The sequence below is a fragment of the Cordyceps javanica genome, chromosome 5 (genome assembly GCF_051103115.1).
Source record: "Cordyceps javanica chromosome 5, complete sequence".
In the NCBI taxonomy this organism is placed as follows: Eukaryota; Fungi; Ascomycota; class Sordariomycetes; order Hypocreales; family Cordycipitaceae; genus Cordyceps; species Cordyceps javanica.
In genome coordinates, this window is record NC_139299.1 from 1998287 (window position 1) to 2018737 (window position 20451).

At 53.6% G+C, this 20451-nt stretch overlaps 8 protein-coding genes and 1 non-coding gene across 9 annotated transcripts; 2 read left to right on the forward strand and 7 right to left on the reverse strand.

Moving 5' to 3' along the window:
* Positions 1 to 56: 56 nt before the first annotated feature.
* Positions 57 to 1133, reverse strand: V2A60_007832 (thioredoxin-like protein; the record flags this gene model as incomplete). The annotated part of the gene is made up of 2 exons (XM_083259114.1): positions 57 to 381; positions 790 to 1133. 2 exons carry the CDS (start codon positions 1131 to 1133, stop codon positions 57 to 59), a joined length of 669 nt encoding a protein of 222 aa, XP_083115240.1.
* A 1581-nt stretch (positions 1134 to 2714) lies between these two features.
* On the reverse strand, positions 2715 to 2803 carry V2A60_007833. The gene has a single exon. It is a non-coding gene; the product is annotated as a tRNA-Arg (tRNA).
* A 350-nt stretch (positions 2804 to 3153) lies between these two features.
* Positions 3154 to 5706, reverse strand: V2A60_007834 (acyl transferase/acyl hydrolase/lysophospholipase; the record flags this gene model as incomplete). The annotated part of the gene is made up of 2 exons (XM_083259115.1): positions 3154 to 5346; positions 5440 to 5706. 2 exons carry the CDS (start codon positions 5704 to 5706, stop codon positions 3154 to 3156), a joined length of 2460 nt encoding a protein of 819 aa, XP_083115241.1.
* A 2047-nt stretch (positions 5707 to 7753) lies between these two features.
* On the reverse strand, positions 7754 to 9727 carry V2A60_007835 (dual-specificity kinase family protein; the record flags this gene model as incomplete). The annotated part of the gene is made up of 6 exons (XM_083259116.1): positions 7754 to 7948; positions 8007 to 8094; positions 8167 to 8626; positions 8680 to 9027; positions 9117 to 9201; positions 9260 to 9727. 6 exons carry the CDS (start codon positions 9725 to 9727, stop codon positions 7754 to 7756), a joined length of 1644 nt encoding a protein of 547 aa, XP_083115242.1.
* Positions 9728 to 11023: 1296 nt separating this feature from the next.
* V2A60_007836 (uncharacterized protein) lies at positions 11024 to 12009 on the forward strand (the record flags this gene model as incomplete). The annotated part of the gene is made up of 3 exons (XM_083259117.1): positions 11024 to 11072; positions 11131 to 11743; positions 11796 to 12009. The coding sequence occupies 3 exons, from the start codon at positions 11024 to 11026 to the stop codon at positions 12007 to 12009; spliced, it is 876 nt and encodes a 291-aa protein (XP_083115243.1).
* Positions 12010 to 12759: 750 nt separating this feature from the next.
* Positions 12760 to 13503, reverse strand: V2A60_007837 (uncharacterized protein; the record flags this gene model as incomplete). Its single annotated transcript, XM_083259118.1, has 1 exon — positions 12760 to 13503. The coding sequence occupies one exon, from the start codon at positions 13501 to 13503 to the stop codon at positions 12760 to 12762; it is 744 nt and encodes a 247-aa protein (XP_083115244.1).
* Positions 13504 to 14370: 867 nt separating this feature from the next.
* Positions 14371 to 15749, forward strand: V2A60_007838 (fasciclin domain-containing protein; the record flags this gene model as incomplete). Its single annotated transcript, XM_083259119.1, has 2 exons — positions 14371 to 15039; positions 15108 to 15749. The coding sequence occupies 2 exons, from the start codon at positions 14371 to 14373 to the stop codon at positions 15747 to 15749; spliced, it is 1311 nt and encodes a 436-aa protein (XP_083115245.1).
* Positions 15750 to 16680: 931 nt separating this feature from the next.
* V2A60_007839 (uncharacterized protein) lies at positions 16681 to 17958 on the reverse strand (the record flags this gene model as incomplete). The annotated part of the gene is made up of 1 exon (XM_083259120.1): positions 16681 to 17958. The coding sequence occupies one exon, from the start codon at positions 17956 to 17958 to the stop codon at positions 16681 to 16683; it is 1278 nt and encodes a 425-aa protein (XP_083115246.1).
* A 426-nt stretch (positions 17959 to 18384) lies between these two features.
* V2A60_007840 (glycoside hydrolase family 35 protein) lies at positions 18385 to 20283 on the reverse strand (the record flags this gene model as incomplete). The annotated part of the gene is made up of 1 exon (XM_083259121.1): positions 18385 to 20283. One exon carries the CDS (start codon positions 20281 to 20283, stop codon positions 18385 to 18387), a length of 1899 nt encoding a protein of 632 aa, XP_083115247.1.
* Between the last annotated feature and the right edge of the window lie 168 nt (positions 20284 to 20451).

A 20451-nucleotide genomic window follows, 5' to 3' on the forward strand; every position in this document is an offset into this window, starting at 1 on the left:
CGCTCGGCGAAGAGGAAGCTCACCCCTTACATTCGGCGACTTCTGCGCGGGCTAACTTAGGCCGAGGGGAGGCTGGTGAAGCGGAGGTAGGGCTTGACGATGCGGAAGCCGGGGAAGAGCTTCTCGGCCTCCTCGTTGGACACGGGAGGCGCGACAATGACGTCGTCACCGGGCACCCAGTTGATGGGGGTGGTGACGCGGTGCTTGTCGCCGGTCTGGAGGGAGTCGATGATGCGGAGGACCTCGGCGGCGTTGCGGCCGGTGGAGGCGGGGTAGGAGAGGATGGTGCGGATGGTCTTCTTGGGGTCGATGAAGAAGACGGAGCGGATGGTGAAGGCGATGCCCTTGGAGTCAACGTTGGTGGCGTCCTGGTGGTCGATCCTGTGAGAAATGTCGTGTCAGTACGACTCTCACGGGTTGATAATGGTGCGTAGCGTAGGACGTAGCGCGAGCCGGGCCCGAGTAGTCACAGCCTTTTTCTCCTCCGAGATACCAGAGAGGACTCGTTCAGCCCGACCCTCTGGCTTGACGAAGCCGAGCGGGTGGTGGAGCAGAGCCGCTACTCATCAAGCTCCACGGTTCGCCGTGAGAACCGCGTGATTGATGAGGGCATTTGCAGCGGGGTAATAAGAGGCGAGGGGCAGCCCAAGAATGAGTAGCAAAATGAGCCCTCCACAGCCACCCGAGAGAGTTTCGCCAAGGCAAAAAAAAAAAAAAAACTCGGCGAACGGCACCTTGGCGGAATCCAGGCACCGAGCCCTTGGGACACGGGTTGGGGTAGCTTCTTACATGTCGTAGGCCAGAGCGACCTGGCGCTGCTTGTCGCCAATGATGGGGAAGCCAACGTTGCCGCCGGTGACCTCGGCAATGTCCTTGATCCAGCCGTCGTGGGACTCGATGGTGTTGGCGGAGAGGCCAATCAGCTTGACGCCGCGCTTGGTGAACTCGGGCTCGAGCTTGGCAAAGGCGCCGAGCTCGGTGGTGCAGACGGGCGTGTAGTCCTCGGGGTGCGAGAAGAGCACGACCCAGCTGTCGCCGATGAACTCGTGGAAGTCAATCTTGCCCTTGGTGGTGTCGGCCGTGAAGTTGGGGGCCTTGGAGCCGAGGCGGAGAGGAGCAGTGGGAGCGGCCATTTTGTGTGAGGTTTGGTTTCGCTTGTTTTACTTTGTTTTACGAGAGTTGAATAAGGAGAAAAAGGAGGGCCAATAAGTCAAAGTTGTAAAGAAATGGAAGAGGGGAGAAGAGAAGAGCTCGGCGCAGAGGGAGGGGGGGAGCCCGCGCCTCGACTTTATATACAGGACTGGCACACCATTACTGTGGAAATTGCTAATAATCGACTAACTATGTACAAGTGTGCTCCAGCTCGCTGAATGGAGCGCGTGAAAAAAAGAGAGGTGGTTCTACGCATGGCGACATCCCACCTGGCATGCCGAGAGAGCTCTTGTCGAGGCGTGTCTGGGATTGCCCCTCCTCCCTCCTCCTCCACCACCACCACAACAGACCCCTCCCCCTCACTCCTGCGCTGCTGGCGGGGTGACGATTACCCATTGGCTAACTATAGCTCGTCTGACGGTAATTCCATCTTTGAATGCCTACTATTACACAGACAGCTCTCTGGGTCTGGGTACCTGGGGTTAGAGCTAGCTTTTGGTAGCAAGCACCCGTCTCCCCCCCGAATGAGGTATGGTGCGCCGATTGCGTGCCCGCGACGCCGCCTCATTGGCCGTCCCGGGGCGATTCTGCCATCCAGCTCTCTCTGACGCAATAGGCGCTTCTGCGGGCTAAAAAGGGACTTGGAAAATACTTTTTGCATTTTCGCCCAATGGAGCCATGCAGCGATGACGGCTGGTCGGCGAGGCTTTGCTCCACACAGGCTGATTATCAGGATGGCGAGCAAACCACCCCTGCCTCGCTCGCCGAGGGTCCGGGTGCGTTGGGGTGGGTGAGGAGGAGCTTCGGCGAGGTGCTGCGGGAGACGCGGCGCCGGGCCAGAAGGGTGTGTGTGGAATAAAAAGTCTTGTCTGTTCTCATTCAATCATGGCGAGGTAACTTGAGGTCTTTTTTTTCTTTCTTTCTTTTCGGTAGAAATTGTTTAAAGTTTGCGGGGCGGTCTTCATGTACGTGCTCCGTTCCCGGATATCGCATTCAGGCAGGCCGATAGCCTTTTCTTATAATTTCGAGTCCAAATTTTCGAGGCTGGAATATCAGCTCAATAACAAATCTTTCTCTTTACTACATGACGGCATATGCCCATTACTAATGAAAAAGAGAGCCCTCAGAATCGAGACCACCACGCCACGCCTCCTTCACCGGCGAGAATCCGCACCCACTAACACCCAGCCGGGGCGCATTGCCGAGCAATGGCGACATGCTTTGATGCTACAGAGCTAAGCCATTGTCTCAAATCACCACGGATACCAGCCCGATGGCAGCATGCAGTCGCAAAAACACATCCTGATGTGCGCCAGTTTTTTTTTTCGTAGCTCGTGACACCCCACAACAGTCGCGTCACTACCATGATTCTTTGCAACTTGGGATACACAGACCGTCGTCGAAAACTCGGCTGCAGTAAGCAGTGGAAACCGAGTTCCTTATTAAGACCAGATGCAACACACGATGCCTTGTAAGGAATTGCCAAAGCTGGACCAAACAAAAGACTTGGACAAAAAGAACAAGATGGACTTTCAGAAAATCGGTCCGGAGTGCAAAAAATGCGACCACGCCAGGAGTCGAACCTGGAATCTCTAGAGATTACGGTAATGATAGCCGAAATCTAGCGCCTTAGCCATTAGGCCACGCGGCCTGATCTATACAAGGCGGGAGCTAATTACCCTCTATGAGCTGATCACGGTTACAACAGCTAAATAGCGCCATTCTCAAGCTCTCTCTGCCAAAGCAAGGCCCTTGAAATTATCCGGATCCAAAATCAAAAATATTCAGCTGTATTCTATGTAGGTATTGAACCAGTCTTGTCAAAAGCGCGCCGCATAGGAAAGAAAAAAGAAAAGTGGCCGCTACAAACGCCTATGCTATGCTCCAAGAGGCCATGCTGCCTCATGATCGACCGCCTGCACGATCAAATCTAAATGCTGTGTACCAATGGAGGATGCTCCCTAACGATGAAATGGTAAAACATTATGTACGGCAAGGCATCTAATCCCATGCTCCATTTCCAATTCGTCCTCCTGGGCCAAACATGTCGTCGTCCTTGATGGCTTCGCTATATTCGGGCGGTGGTGACTCCCACTTGCTGTCATACGGGTCTGGATCGCTCTCCTCGCTGGCCTGGTCAATGTCGGCATCGCTGGAGTGCCCCTGCTCGCTCGTCTCAACGTCCTCGATCGGTTGCTGTTGCTGCTGTTTCTGCTGCTGCTGCTGGGACGCGCGTTGGAGCCACGCACCACGCGCTGGCGGTGGCAGGGTCTCGTCCTCTGACGTGCTCGCGTACGGCGTCGCAGAGTCTGCCTCGGGCTGGACGTCGCCGGGCAGCACGAGGGGCTTGGAAAAGTCAAACTCGGCAAAGGCGTTGCTCGCAGTGACCGGCGCGGGGGTGGTGGAAAAGGCCGTGCTCGGCCGGCTGATGTGCATCTGGCTCTTGCTCGCTCGGTGCAGGCGCGGCTTGCGCACCGTCATGGGGGAGCTGCCGCGGCTTCGACGCGAACGCATCTCGAGCCGCTCTTCCTCCATCGTGTCGTCGTCGGTGACGTCGCCTGTGACGACCTGGAACGTGCTCGAGCGATCACCCATGCTGCGGAGACATCCGCCGGAGCGGCGTCGATGCTGTTGCTGGACGGTGCCCGCGGTCGTGTCGCCCCCTACAGCGTTGTGGGTTATACTCGAGGATGGGGCGGGGATGCCGGCTCCGAGCTTTCGCAAGTCCCCTTGGCTCTCAGAGAAGACGACCCTGGTGCGGAGACGGTGCACGGCATTGTCGAGCGCAAGCTCTATCGCGCAGCGGTCTCGTATGCGGCTGAGCTTGGGCCAGGTGGCTCTCTCGCCCGCGATACTAGATCGGAGCATGAAGTCGGCGCTCGGGTTGCTCAGCAGGCCTGGCAGCTCGGCTAGCCCAATCTCTGGCAGGATCGTAATGTCGCCAAAGTACTTTTGGCTGAGGATGCTCTGGCACTTGGTCATCAAGTTGGGAAAGATGCCCATCTCGGCCATGAACTGGAGACGGTGCAGGGCCTCGTCTCTGGCCAACGTCGTGAACATGTTGAGCCAGTCTGATTCGTTGGGGAGCGGCTGCTTCGCCTTGCGAAGCTTGGCCTCGGGAGACAAGTGATCGTCTTTCGGTAGGAAAGGTACGACATGGGGATTGACTTGCGACACGATGAAGTGGTTGACGTTGAACATTTCAGCCAGCCGTGTCATGGGGAGGTCATTGTCGACAGAGCCGTCGATAAAGTGCTGCGGCGAGGGGTTCCAGCGGTGATGCTCGCCGGTGACCGGATCCTTGACGAGCAGCGGGGAGGAATGGAATACAAAGGGAAGAGAGCAAGACGCCGTCACGGCCGACCAAATCATGACGTTGGGGGCAGTGACGTAGTTGAGCAGCCGCGGCAGCTCGTACATGGACTCTGTCGAGACGCAGATGTTGAGGATGCGGCGCGTGCGGTTGTAGGCCTCCTGAAAGGTCATGTCGCCCATCATGCTGCGCATGACCCTCTTGAGGTGTTTAATGTCGGACCAGCTCCCCTCGGTGAGCAGACGGCGGACGTGGTTGAGGGTGCCAAAGTCGCTCTCCTCGGTGCCAAAGACGGCCAGGTCGCCGTGCGGGAAGTCGCGGATGAGGGCGGGGATCTCTTCGTCGGTGCGGGTGCAGAGGACGGCGCAGACGATGCTGCCGGCGCTGGCGCCCGAGATGATGCGCGGCAGCAGGCTGGCCTCAAAGAGCGTCTTGAGCACGCCAATGTGGGACATGCCAAAGGTGCCGCCGCCCGACAGCAGCAGCGCGCTGCGGCCGAAGCTCTGGCGCGCGAGCAGCATGCCCTCGAGCAGGTCGCGAGGCTCCGCGTCGCCGCTGACGGCGCTGTGGATGACGACGGCGTCAATGGTCCGCAGGGCCGAGTCGACGTAGCGCTCAATCAGGTGCTTGGTCCCCAGGTACGAGTGGCGGTAGAGGTCGACGTTGCCCATGCCGCCCAGGTCGCGCGAGAGCTCTGTCCGGATGAGGTGCATCATGGTGACGAGATCGCCGTTGGCGCGGGCTTCCTCGAGCGCCGTCAGCCGCTCCTCGATAAGACACGGGTTGTAGTCGCCGTCGGAGAAGTCGCGCTTCCACTCGTCGTTGCCTTCGAGGAGGTCAAGCTCCTCGGCGGCATTCTGCCAGTGCTTCAACGTTTCGGCCTGATGGGGGAAGGGGAGTTGCGGTTAGCGACGTGTTTGAGCGGGCCTGCAAGTATGATGTACTGGTTGGTCGAGTTTGTTGGAGCAACGTACACTCTTCATCCTCAACGTCAAGACTTGTTTGCGTTCCTCTTTTTTGCGCAGCAGCGCTCTCTCGTCGGCGCTCAAGCCATCCTTCCAGTACAGCAGCAAGTCGTTGGCGTCCTTTATCGTTTTGGGGACTTTTCCGACAATGTTGCCTTCGGATGGGGCCAGCAGGCGTTGTCGAGGAGCGGCCGGCCCATCTGTCTTGTGCGTAGACGATGATTTTTTGGGGTTGCTGGGTGCGCGTGCCCTCCGGGGCAGGATGAGGTCGACCATGGTTTGACCAGACTTGGTGGCGCGCGCGCAGCAGTGATGGGCCGAAAACAGTATAACACAAGTATTTTCAATTTTCTAGGCAGCTGTGATCCATGTTGTAGACGATGAGAAGAGAAGAAAGAAAAAAACGATGCCTCTCAGCAGAGACCAATCGTGTTGTTGGAGAGAGGGAAGCCTTGATCGGAACGGTGCAGATTCCGCAGGCGATCGTTAGGTGGTGACGTTTTGGTGGGAGAACGCTATCCACCACCCCAGGAACTGCCAAGGCAGAGAATGCCGAGGGTAGGCCGGGGGAGGGGGTTTGTTAAGAATGGGGCTCTTTTTCTCCCGTTGAGAGCGTTGAGAGGACCAATTTTAAACTTTGGACTCGTAATCAGTGGGTAATTACAGGTCTCTCTGCAAAGGGCCTCTCGGGGCGTCTGATAGGGTGGAGGAATGACGAGGGAATCCAAGCCTCGGAAAAGAGGACGACAAGTGAAAGAATGCAGGGACTGGCCGCTTATTGAAGATGCAGATTTACAGAGGTACTCTATTAGGCGGACGGCATCTGGTCTGCCTGCGTCGTTGGCGAAGAGAAAAAGCCACCAGCAAGCAACAAAGCATGACGGATGATGATGGATGGCCCGCGCCGGTCCAGCCTTAGCGCCGACATGTGCATGGCCATCTGACCGCTCCATACTACATATGCAAGTCCCAGGTGACGGCTGGTGACCTACCTAATAAGCGGCGGCCCGCCCCCCCAGACTAATACGCTGATGCCTGACTGGCCCGGCATGGTTGGTCCTCTACTCTTATGACCACTGCGGGGAGATCGTGGGGGAGTCGGCCGAAGCGACGACTTACTGGATTTGATATATCAGAAACGAACAAGAGTCGCCGGGGCGGGGGGCAGGGGAGGCAGGGCCAACAGGACGGATCTCGCTGGCCCGGGCTCATGTGTCACGTTTTGCGACGAAGCACATTCAACAATACTGGTACCAGTAACCGGCTGAAAAGGGCTTCAGGCCGCGTTATACATGGAGTACTTGCTTTTCCGATGCATGTTATGCTCTCTCTGGGCTGAGCTGAATGCGAGACAGTGGGTTGACTTTGATGGCCGCACCCCAGTCTCGACGCAGCTTGACGCGCTGTTTGCATGTCCGTATGCCACTCTGCCCTTCTTCACATGTCTGCCTGGGTTGGGGCTGCGAAGGGGCCATCGCTGCACGGGCTGTATAATAACCTCTACTATAATGTCTCGTACAGTTGCTCAGGTTTTCGAGTGCGTCCCGAGTAGCTGCATGGCAGCATGATGATGACGCGGAAGAAGCACAAACGACAATGTTATATTTCGTAAAGTAGACGAATTGACTCGGCCTAATGCACCCATGCAAGAAAAATAAAAGCAGTCGCTGCAGTTAAATGCATAGAAATATGCTCCGTCATCCTCATTCCGCTTGGCAGTCCGCTCCATCAGTTGCCTGCAACCCATCCCTCAATACTGCCAGAATAAAAAGGGCAAGCACCCCCCCTTCGCTGGTAAATTGTTGTTCAAGAGCCCCTTGTTGGGTTGCACTCGATATGCTATGCTGTAGATGCAATATGCTTCGTCTCCAAGTGACGTCGCGCCTCCATCATGACGCCAAACACCCCCATGAATATAAACATTATAGATCTGACATGACGCTATTTGGTTTTTTTGCTTTGTCGAAATAATATCGGAGATCCAAATGTTCGACGGGCGCAATTGATTCCTGCTCGAGCATTCGTAGTGCTACCAGTCGTCACATCTGTGACGTATTTTCCAATTGCGCCTGACCTCGGTCCTACGTTAAAAAATGATATTCGAAGTGCAGCACATTCCGATGTAACATGGCTGAATAAAACTTCTGTCGATAATGCTGAACCCCCGTTTTATAATTTCGAACGAGTTACTCATAGCAGCATGTTGTTGAGCTCGCCTGCCTATCTGGCTTCGGCGCTGCATCGGGCTGGTTCGTGACCCGAGCATGGGCGGTTGGGGCTGTAGCTCTGCTTGCTGTCGTTGTCTCCCACTGTCCGACATTCTTCATCTCACAGCAGCAGAGGTACGCTCAGCATGCAGCCTCGCCGCCTCGGTACCGTCATCGCGGGTATTCTCTTGGAACCAAGGGTGCTGCAGCGCTTCTCTTGCCGTGATCCTGTTGTTGGGGTCAAAGGCAAACATCTTGTGAAGCAGGTCTAAGAAGCCTGATAGAAACGGATTTGTCGGCGGGATGATATCCTACTACCGTGTTAGCAGGCCGGAAAAAAATAGCCCATCTTTCGCCGGCATCACGAACCTCCAACTTCTTCATATTATTCACAAATCGCCTCGATGCTCTTGTCGTGTCCGTAACTGGATATTCGAGTTTGAGACGCTTGAAATAACTGTGTGATAGTTAGTAAAGACCACCACGACTTGACGTATGATGAGCAGTGGATGAATGATGCAGGACTTACTTGATTGTGCCAGGCTTCGCGGACTTGAAGGCTTTGTTTGCTCTTTGCACCAATGCCCGGTCAATCGGGCGACCGCAGACGGCTTCCATCATAGCAAGGTGCTCTCTGTTCTCATGTGTCTGGAACAAAGCGTCGCCTGTGAAAAGTTCGACCAGGATGCACCCTATACTCCAGATATCGCATGGATATGACCAATCGAGGCTGAGAATCACCTCTGGGGCTCTGTAGTGCCTAGTCGAGACCACCGAGCTGTGATACTCGTCTTCAAATGTTGCGGAGCCAAAGTCAATGAGGCAGATGTCTGGTTTCAGCAGAACTCGTCTTTGCTTTACTTGTCGACAAGTTGCTGTTGAGACGGAAGGGATGTTGCGGTTGTAGGTAAAGGCCTGGTATGTAGCGCTGTGAAGAAGAATATTTTCAGGTTTCAAATCTGTGTGAACAAGTTTGAGATCATGTAAGACTGTTCGAGTCTCGTCAGTTTTGCTTCGGAGAGAGCCGCTCGGAGTCACTTACAAGCAACGCTAGTGAGCAACTGATGGGCCATGCTCTGGATATGGCTGTTAGGAAATGGTGCAAAATTATTCGCTTTAAGGAAATCGAATATACTCGAGTCCAGCAGGCCCATGGTGATGCAAATGTGGCCTTTGTAGTCAAAGCTGTCTCGGGGATGAATGCACCTATATCGGTTTTCTGGATCGTTACTTCGTAGCGTTTGGAGGACACGCAGTTCGATTCTCGCGGCATCTCGGTATTTTTGTATTGATCGGATGATTTTCAGGGCAACGTGCTCTTGTCGGACCATGTCGTAGGCCTTGACAACCTTACCAAAGGTGCCCTGGCCGAGAAGTTTCTCGACTCGATCTGTAAAATCGTACTCGTCAGGACCTCTTTCTTCTTCCTCTTCTTCTTCTTCTCTTTGCGCCGTGAGTTTGTGTTGATGCATTTCTTACATTGCCGTCCGACACGTTGCTCGGGGATAATGATAAAGTGCCCGTCCTCATCATCAACAGAGGCGGCACTGCTATGGCTCTTTTCCTGAGGACTGTTAGGAAATGGCTTGTGGTGTACTTGTTTCGAGTGTTTGTAAACATACATCATGAACGACTCGAATCTCGGCGTTCAAAACTCTTCGAGCGGGCACACGCGGGGGCTTGTAATCTGCGTATTTTGATCTCTTGGCTGAGGCGACACTTTGGCTGGAGCTTGGTGTGTCGTCGGGGCGATCGCCGACTCTCCGTCTTTTCCGACCGAGATTCGACTCGGAGTGGCTTGGGTATAAACTCAACCCATTCGCGGTGCCTTTGCCGACCGAGCCGGCGTCCGAACGCTCCTGTGCCTTTCGCTTTCTCGCGCTCGAGAGACCGGCCTCGGTGGCCGAGGCTGGCAGCCCCGGTCTGGTGGCGGTATGGCTCGTCGTAGGATCGGGAGAGTCCTCAATGACAATGACCTCCTTGGGCAAGCCATTCTTGTAAAAGGTGTTCCAGTCGGGCTGGCGAGGTGCCCGTTGAGGCGCGCAATTTGGGGCGCTCGGCCGGTGCTGCGGAGCGACGGCTGCAGACATGGCCACAAGTCGGTGTTTTTGTTTTCCGAATTTTTTTCAGAGACTTTTAAGTCTTGATCATGGTGAATTCGCTTCGCACGGTCCAAAAAAAAAAGGGTTAGAAGAAGGCCATGGCCAGGGTTTCTCTGTATTCGATCGTGGATATGGGCTAGGATCGGATGATGGATGGCACATACCTACCTCGATAGCGAGCGGATTAAGTTTGACCCGCCAAAATGCTGGCAGCGACCACGAACCGCCCGAGGCGCAGCTCATGGGCAAAGCACAATATTGTAAGAGTCCAACGTCTAACTAATTCATACAAGGGGGTAACGAGACAAGCGAAAGTTGACCATGGTAAGTATCTATTGAATGGATTTTTGGTGATTTTTTTCTGCTCACTTTGAGGTGGTAATATTCCTTATTTCATTTGCCGCGCAACACCAGGTGCAACTCAGCAATTGCCAGCCCACCGCTATACTGATAGTGTGCGCCCTGGTTGGTCGTAGGCAATAAAGTATAACTCAGGTTATTAAGGAGGGGTCAAGGCTAGCAATTCCGATTGTACATGCACATTGCAACACAATAGAGAGAGCCACTGACAGCCGAAGATGATGAGAAAAAAAAGATAAATAGCCTCGAGCATTCAGCCGACGGTCGCACTCCCCATTGAACCAAGACACGCAAGAGATCTGGGACCTGCAAAGGATCTGGCCTGAAAAAAAAACGAGGGGCTGTCTTCCAAGGCTGGCCGTTGTCGCACGCGGGCCTTGTTCAGCACGTTCCGGTACTGATACATCTCAGCTCATATTCACAGGGTTCCCGGCATTTCGACATGACGCATGAATATAGAACGGGTCAACTTTTCTTGGGGGGTTCTTCCAGATACTTGACACGCTCCTTTCAATGGCCTTATAAAAGATCAAGACACATTATTTGCCCTGAGAGGCATGCAAGAACCGGCCGCCGCCACCGGGCACTAGAAGCTATTTTCGCTACGACACGCCCATCGCCAACATTCCGCACAAAGGTAGGTCGGCCAGCAGCCTTGTTTTTAGTCGTAGCGAAAAAAAGGCTGGCTAAATGATAAATACCTCTCCGATTTCCTGTTTTCTCTGGAAACATGGCTATACTTGGGGAAGGCTTGCTTTCACCTGCGTCTCTGTCCCCCTCGTCGGCTGTAATTATCTCCTCCCTGTCATCTTCTGCGGTTTTCTTCGCATACTTTCAGTTCTCTGCTGCGTCACTTCCAACTACCGTTGCCTTCTGCTTTTCCCTTTCTCTTTGGTTTTCCTCAACAGTATACGCCAGATAAACATGGCTTCCCTTTCGGATATTCTGGTCACCACTTCGGACCAGTACCACCGTAAGCACCGTTGACAACGGCCTCAATACTGAGCAAGCACGCTAATAGACCTAATTAGCTCCGCGGATCACCAAAGACAAACCGGAGATTCCAGCCATAATCGCTCTGATTGTCATGGTATCTATCATGGGCTCTGCCTCCATAGTATTCCACAGAATGGGCTGGCAGGAGAGAACATCTCGACGTCTGATCTTTCTTCTCTCGTCCATCATGGCAGTGTCATCAGCGCTCTCTTACCTGGCCATGGTTTCAATGTACGGCACGGGATACAACTGCGAGATTCTAAACCCAACGTCAATTCCATCGTATGAGGCGACCGAGCTGTATTGCCGCATGACCTTTGGCACCCAATCTCTGGACTGGTTTATTACCTCCACGATTGTAATCATACAGCTCTCCTTGCTGGCTGGTTTGAACGGCGCCACAACCTTTGCAGGTCTCGTTTCAAACGTTTTTCTATTTGCATGCGGGAGAGTGGCATCAGACCGCTACCGCCTGCTGTCCAATACTCGTATCGCGTGGACAGTTTTCGCGACAATCTTCTTCTGTTTTGTCGTGTGGCAGGTAGGCGTGAACAGCCTCAGAGCTGCCAAAAGCCGCGGTGCCGCTTTCCAGAAACCATTTTCCCGCCTTCTCGAATATGCGCTGCTCACGTTTACTGTCCAATACATGTAAGCCTCTACTATATCTATCTCTATTGGTGATCCGCTAACAGCGTTGGAGCATCTTCATGGTGGCACATGTGTGGGGAGTCGTGTCCACAAACACCGAAATGATTGCCTTCATCATTGCCGATGCACTATTTAAGCCAGTCTTTGGTTTTTGGCTGCTCAATTCGTATGCACGTATTCCGGACTTCCAATTTGAACTCGAGGGATATTGGTCCGGGGACAGCACTAGAAATGGACCGAGCCTCCTTACTCATGCTGATGAGTGAAATAAATGCCTAGAGCCAGCGTAATAGCCCGTTTGGCGTCTGAGACAATCTAGAGTACACAATACATAATATCCAGGCTTGGGCCGCGCAGCACCGCGTCTTAGTGAGTGGCGTCGCCTGTCCTTACTCGCTGCTTTGGCACCAGCCAACTTGCAGCACACGGCGCGCGCCATTGATACAATTGCAGCCTGATCTGGCTGCTCCCAGTGGATTTAGTATACCTCTCAAATACTTTTTACTCTGCTATTCCAAGTATCCATGGTCATAGATTCGAGCATCGAGCCTTGGCTATTGAGACGAGGATTTTACTTTGACGTCCTTACTATGTGCTCGAAAAGGCACAGAAGCAGATGAGAGATCATCTATCGTCAAATAAATAGGGAATCAAGTATATTGTGGTATCTCATTATTTTGCATTTCCATAAGCTAACGGTGCACTTCTCGCGTCTCGTTGTGCGCTGCCAATTCTGCTGTATAGCTCTGCCTCGGCGGCTGCGCGGCGAAGCTACCCGTCGTTGATATCGCACTCGTACGGTGGCCAACGCCTCCAGTCTGCAGGTTTTGCGACCAACGAGGATCTGAGGGCGTCATTGACGACCTCTGGGACTGTTGCAGTGCCGGACTGGGCTGCGGCGAAGGAATGCTGCCAGGATTCATATACATGTAGTCCCCAGGCAGCTCGAGCACCGTAGATCGCTCTTTTGGCTCTGGAGGGCGTGGCTGGTAACTTTGGACATATGGTTGCGGAGACTACTGGGAGAGAGGTGGCGATTGCGGAGGAGGCGGTGACACGGAGTTTGGGTTGTAAAACGTCGAGGTGTGGCCCAGCCTTGGCGAGCCGAAGCTGCCCATTGGCGAGAGTGGCATTGAGCCTCTAGCCAGGCTGGATCGGTCGTTGGGGTTGACCGTCTTTAGCTTTCCGTTTTCAAACATGGCCTGCAGGGCGCCAGAGTCCAGCAACTCGGCCTTCTTGATGATGCGATCTACCATGTCCTTGCATGCCTTTTGCAGCTCCGACTTCACAAAGCTCATCATGGCAATGTTGCATTTGATCTCGGCCTCTTGGCGGAGATAGAGGCCGGTCGACGGGATCCCCAGGTCCTCCATCCCAAGCTCGCGCTGCTCCGGCGGCTCGACGCCTGGCTGGTTGCCGCCGATGCGGTACTTGTTTCGCAGGTCGACGCTCATCGGGGCGTAGATGTGAGTTTGCAGGCCCCAGGGCATGTCGTGGAAGCAGCCGTTGAACGTGATCTGGCCGGACCCTAGCTTGCCCACGCCAGGAATGAACTGCACCCTCTGGGTGATCTCGTACCATGTGCTGTAGTATTCGTCGGCGGCGGCATTGCGAGGCGCCGAGATTGGCCTGTGGCTGAGCACCAGCGGATTCAGCGCAATCACTTCGCTGTGCGATTGCAGAATGTCGAGCGCAAGTTGCCGGGGGATATAACTCGGAATCGGCGTGACGACCGTGTAGGTCTCCTTCTTGCGCAACATCTTCCGGAAGCTCTGCGCTGCGTAGAGCGCAGACACTGCTAGAGTTCAGCTCTTCGTCGGGCACCAACTGGCTCCGGATGTTGTGTTGTGTGCTGTAATTGTCTTTTAGCGACGCAATCTGTCTCTAGCGGAAATGCTCGCTCCTAGTGTGTGCGATTCTATTCTGATTCCAAGTATATATCAAGATGTATCCGGTCGCAGTAGGGAAGCAAAAATAAGAAGAAAAAGATACATTTTCTACCATGACTAGCGAGATGTCAGCCTTAATACAGCCTGAGCGGTCCCGACCGACCGTCCTACCCTTGCTATAAGCAGCGCCATCTCTCAGGTATAGTAGTGACGTGGATCCCAGAAGCTCAGGAATATGTTTGCCCATTAGTGTAAGCGCGGATCCGAAAACAGCGCCCACTTGAGCCATGCAACAGTTAACTAGCCCAAGCCAGATGGCGCTCTGATCCAATAATATCAGACTGCGGCGCAGCCTAGCTGTGCTCAGCCCCTCTCAACAGAGAGCTGACTGGAGGGGGGGCCAACACCAGGGCAAATGCCTTGCACGTCTCAACGAGCCTCACGCCAACGGGCGATGAAGAGCTGTCTGATGGTGTGCTTCGAATGATGGAGGGTTGGCGCCGCCGATTATTCGCCAGTCCGCGTCCCCCGAGGCTGCCGGGACACGCAATCGAAGCTGTGATGGCATGGCCGCATCATCAAGCTTAATAAACGTGCGGAGGACCTTTTATGCTCCGTGCCCGCTTTTCAGCGTGAATTTCCTCAAAACTCATGCCCTCTTTCATCTGGGGCTTTTCCATCTAGACAACACATTGTTGAATCAAAAAAGAATAAAAGCAAGTCCCCATCCAGCCAAGAATGAAGCTGAGCACTATTGCCCTCTCCGTGTGTGCCACTGGCGTCGTCGCCGCCACCCCACACAAGCCGTCGTCCCAGGCGCATCAGCCAGCCGGCGCGGGCGGCGACGACTTGCCCTGGTGGACGGGCGTGGCCTCGTTGGGATCATCAGTCCCTGGTGCCATTCACACTGTAGGCGAGGCCATTCAGCGCTCCACCGCGGATGCCGCAGCCAGCGCGACACGGGAGATTCGTGACAAGGCTCTCGAAGCGCTCGAGAGCCTTGATTATCCCAAGTCCGGAAAGGAGGACCCCAAGCTCACCATCTACCAGACCCTGCAGGAGCTCGCCGGCGCCGGCGAATTCACCAAGCTGCTGGATGAGTTCCCTAAACTCATCGACACTCTCAACAGCACAGACAGCGAGCATACTCTTTTCGTGCCGCTCGACAGCGCTTTCGATAAAATCCCCGACAAGTTTAAAAAGCCCAGCCGTGAAGTGCTCGACAAGTTTCTCCACTATCATGTCGTCTCTGGTGCCAAAAAGGCTGTGGACGTCCTGACGAGCTACACTCTTGAAAGTGAGGCGCGGGAGCGCGGTCTGGGTGGCGAGCACCAGCGCATACGAGTTGGTGCAAGCTTGGCCGGAGTTACACTCAATGGATACTCCAAGATCAAGGCCGTGGACATTGTAAGATCTCGATTACATCAATTGAAACCTACTCTAAAAAAATCGGACGCTAACGCCTCTTCTTTCAGAAAACCACCAACGGAGTGATTCATACCATCAGCGACGTGCTCGTGTCACCACCGCCACTTGGTCCAATTCTGACATTCTTTCCGTCGTACTTCTCGACGCTGCTTCTGGCCTACGAAAAGACTGATTTTGTCAAGTTTGTCCATGGCCAGCATATTGCGGGCAGCACCTTGTTTGCTCCGAATAACGATGCCTTCAAGAGCCTCGGCGCCAAGGCCAACGCCTTCCTCTTCAACACCAAGGAAGGTGTCAAGTATCTAGAAGCGATTCTCAAGTACACGATTGCGCCCAACGCAACCGTGTACAGTGACGCTTTTTACGATAAGAGAACCAACTCGGCGGAGCACGAGGCAGCGCACCAAGATCACTATAGCCTGGATACATTTCTACCTGGCGCATCCATCGGTGTTGACATTGCCACCGTTTTCGGATTCCGCGTCATCAACGTCAACGGTTTCACTGGTGTCAAGTTCCACGACGCCGTCGGCAGCAACGGGGTGATTCATGTCGTGGAAAAGATCATCTTCCCCCCACACAATGGGAAGCATGCCCAGACGCAGGACATCAGCGTAGATGAGCTGAAGGAGAGGCTTGGCCCCTATGTGAATGTAGAACAAGAAGAGGCTTCCTCGGAGGAGTTGTAAACACCGCTCGCTGTGCGGGCTCGAAACGGCTATTAGCACCCCTAGATCTTCTATTCAATGATAATTCTCCACTCTGACTATAATTAGCATCATGCTATGTGTTCTAGTCCTGGTTTAGAACCTTTACATCGTTTGCCTAGTTGTCGTATTATCTCTGATTACTATCATTCATGCTCTTGAATTAATCAAAATAGACTCGGTTGCTAAGCGTATCCAAGACCAAGAAAATGCCAGTTTCCCTCAATCTTAAACTATGTGAAAAGACAGATCTACGATGTGCATATGCGATAGACACACAAATTGCACCCTGTCTTCCCGTCCACTTGTGGAATCCGTACGGCCTCCAACTGACTGGCATTTACTGTCTGCAGCGCGTTTTAATCAATCCGAAAGTCGAGCGTTTCAGATGTTTCTAGACGATTTCGTGGCACGCGTGGCATGATCGCTTCAAATGTGAAAGATGAAAAATGCTCTATCCAGACTGCAACTCAAGGGAGAACTATTGCACGTACTCAAATTCAAAGGCTTTGGCGTCATTTCTGTACAGCGAGACGTGAAAGCTCCCGCTCGAGGCCACTTCTCAACTTGCGTATTCAGGTCCAGATAAAGAGATATTACTGACGGCAATCAAATTCACTGACAACACTTGGCACCCCTCTAGTCTGAAGGGCTCTCTCACTGCGGGTATTTACTCGTGCAAGCAGTGAGAGTACCACCGCATATACCAAGAGCAAGTTGAGAATGCATGGCAGACCATGGTTCGCGTCATATCATCAGACGACACTCGGGCGAATGGGGTGAACGAGGTAATGCTCCGATCAGAACGATTACGGACCCAACCAAGAGATCGACTGGGAACAGGAGCACGGCTGTCTTGCTCGGAGACTTGGGAATGCAGTCAACTAATGTAATTGAGAATACTTTCAACACCTCATTTCGCCTCTGACAGCTGCTTTAAATTTTCTTGCAGCTCTGCCGCACTCTTTGCAAATTGCTCGTCCAGCGCAGCTCCGGAATAGCGACCCGGCAGCCACCAAGGCGCGACATTGTCCGCCACGCGCTCGAGACAACGCGCCGTTTCCCAGTCGGACGTGCTGATGCCCGCCGCCGGGGTCGCTATGCCTCTTGCCTCCAGCTCCGCCAGGTACTGCCTGTACAGGTGGTCGGGCCAGTCGCCCTCGTTGCCCACGGCGTCGTTGAGGAACTCCTCCACCGGCCGAAAGAAGCCCGCAAACTCAAAGTCGACGATTCCCGAAATCTCTGGGGGCGAGCCCGCTATGAGAATGTTTCTTGGTGACAGGTCGTAGTGTGTGAATACGAAGCTGCCCGACTCGCTCTGGGGCTCGGGCATCGAGCCGCACAGCCGCGGTAGTCTCGCAGTGATGAACCGTCTTATTTCGGAGGCGAGGTGCCGGTTTTGTGAGTATTCCTGGGAGCCTTCAAGTTGCCTGAGCTTTTGCTCAATCTTGAGGGTGTACTGCTGAGTGACACTGGTGATTGGTGTCGTGATACGGAGCTCGTCAACCAGGATACCTCTAATTACAAGATTGTGTGGCTCCGGGCCCGAGTTGTTGGTGATTGTAAAATCTGGCGCGGAAGCGTGCACCTGGTCATGGAATTGTATATTTCCAATATGTTTTTGAGATGGAATTTTTGCTCTCCAGTTCGCAGCTATGCCGGCAAGCTGGCTCATAATGTTCAATCTTGTCGATTCATCAAGGTCGCAAGCCGACAAGGGTTTTCCGGGAAGTCGTGACATCAGAATCCATCCACCGTGTCGTTTTTCATGATCCGGAATTGATAGAGTGATGCGTTTCCTCTCCGGCCCAGACGGATTCGAAAGTGTAACGTTGACGCCATCCCCAGACCAGGCGAGTACAGTTGGCGTTGGAATGTCAGGGCAGTACTGGCCTAGTATCTCGATGCATCCAACCTCATTCTGGACTTTATCTTCAAAGAAGAACCGCCCGTTGGCCTTCAGCACAAGCTCCCGCTCTGTGGCATCTGTCTCGCGGAACACGGAGCTTTGACCTACGCGACGAACCCGGAGAAAATAGAGCCGATTGTTGTAGCCTTTGTTTGTTTCAAGTTCAGAGTATGAGACGAGCTCAATTCCGGGAAATGCACTGCTGATGAGATTCTCTATTGTTTTGGGGGCAACATGCACATTGTATCGCGGCTCATAGGGAGGAGTCTCTGATCGTGACATTGTCCGTGATGGTCCGTGACTGTGCAGAAGAACTTGTGGGAGATCAATAATAGCTTGCTGTAGACTCTTTTGGTGTTAAGAAGGAACTTGATACAAATGAAGCCATGCGATAGTAGTAGTACCACGTCTTATCCAGGACCCTTTCTCAGCGCAGCTGCTCCGCGCTCTAGGAAGGTATTTAGCGCCTTGCACTCTGCCCGAATGAGTCACGCGGCAAACGGGCAAATTAATCACATTCGACCGCTCTTATAGAATTATTCCTAAGGAGACGAGCCATCTACTGAGAAACATATATTCACAAATCTGCGAGAAATAAGGCTGGCATTATTGTGCAGTGGAGCTATTCGCTCTGTCTCTGGTTCTCCTGCGGTTCTGTTGTCTTCGGGAGTCATGAAGCACAGCTCCGGGAAATATGACCATTTCATCTCATGGTGCATCAGGGTCAGGGCTGTTGAACCATTTCCTTTCCGAGATGCCTTCCGCAGAAAGCTGCACACCAGGTTGCGGCTCTAGTTCGAGCAGAACCACGTCGTTCTTCGGCTTCAAAATGCTACCCGGGACATACAGACTCTGCTGAGGACCAACTTTCCAGTACCTTCCCAGGTTCACCCCATTTACCCACAGAACACCCTTGACTCCCTTGGGAACAGAAAGAAAAGTGTCGCCACTGGGATCAGACGATGCTCCCTTGGGCAGGTCAAAGGTGCCAGTGTAGAAAACGGGGCCGTCGTCCTTCTTGATCGTGTGTTGTCTATGAAGGTCCGATGGAAGCTCTGACAATGGGATCGAGTACGTGGCCCAAATTTTGAGGACGCTCCCTCCAACGGAAACATTGCCGACAATTCCCTTGACTTGCTCCTTGAGACGTTGGCGCACGTCGACACGGCCGAGATTCTCAACAAGGATCCGAAGCGTATCGCCCTTCTTCAGCGCGACCTTAACGGAAGAAGGCGTCTTGTAGATGGTGTCAACCACACCAGTGCGCACCCCATTAACATAAACTATCGCGCGGTCACGAGCACCATCGCCAATAGCCACCTGGCCCTGTACATCCTTTGTCACAGTGTGCTCGTAGAGGACGTAACCGTAGGCTTGGCCCAAAGCGTCCATGCTTATTGGGTCGTCGGCCTGGCGAGTTGCCTTGTCTTGTAGATCAAACAGTGCGGCAGCTGGCGTGAGCTCGAATTCCGGGACTGTAGCTCGTTTGGGAGTGGCGGGAACCTCTGGAATACTGCCGGCGGGCACGTACTTGGAGATCATCTCTCGTAGCTTGAAGTAGACGTCAGTGGGCCGGCCGCTCTCATCAAGCGGCGCGCCGTAATCGTAGCTGGTGGTCACAGCGGCCAAAGGCCCGTCATCTCGAATTCCTCCGTTTTCAAAGCCAAAGTTGGTGCCTCCGTGAAACATGTAGATGCTGAAAGAGTATTTTCCGGCAAGAGTCCAATCCAGGTCACCGACAGCTTTGGCAATACCAGTTTGCGACCCCGAAATCTGCTGGTGGGCGTAGTTACTACCCCATTGGTCGATCCAAGTTATGTAGTATTCCCCGTTCAGCTGAGGGCCGAGGCTTGTCGGATCGGTCACGTACTTATCGCGAGCTGCAAAGCCAGACTGGGAATCGCCGTCAATGACGGCCAGGACCCCATGAAACTGGCCACCTTCAAGGTACGATTTACCGCCACCGTCATTGGTGTACAGGCAAACATCAAAGTTGTCGCGAAGCATGGCCGCCATAGCTGCAAGGTACTTCTTGTCTTTGCCAAAGCTACCGTACTCATTCTCAAGCTGTGTCATCAGGATGGGCCCGCCCTGGGTAATCTGAAGTTTCCCTAGCTCTTTACCAAGGCGATCAATGTAGGCTTTAGCAGCGTCGAGGAACGGGCCGTTATTCTGGCGCACTGCCATCCCCGGAACTTGGCTGAGCCAAGCCGGGAAGCCGCCCCAGTCGCGCTCGCCACAAATGTAGGGCCCAGGTCTCAACACCACCTTCAGACCTTCTTGCTGCGCTAAGCGGAAGAACGTGGCAACGTCATTGCGGCCTTGGAAGTCCCATTCACCAGATCTGGGTTCGTGCATGTTCCAGTAGAGGTAGCTGAAGATGGTGTTCAAGCCCATGGCGCGAGCCATTTTCAGTCGATGCACCCAGAACTCGGGAGGGATTCGTTGAGGGTCCATTTGACCGCCGATAATTTGATACGGTTTTCCATTGAGAAGGAATTCGTGTCGATTGTAGCTAAAGTTGCCGGGAGTGTAAGTGTCTTGAGCAACCACTGCGACAGACAGTGCTGAAAGGGCAGTCAAAGCTCCCCAGAGGAATTTGACCATTGTCTCGTGAAAGCCTAGCTATCAAGGGTCCTATAAAAGAGGTACAAGCGTAGTGCTATACGCCCACTGTAATGTCGAGAACAGAAAACTCGAGGCTGTGAAGCGCGATGGCGACCTTTTAAGTCGCGTTATTGAGAGCTGCTAGTTTCATGACTAATTGTGGGAGTT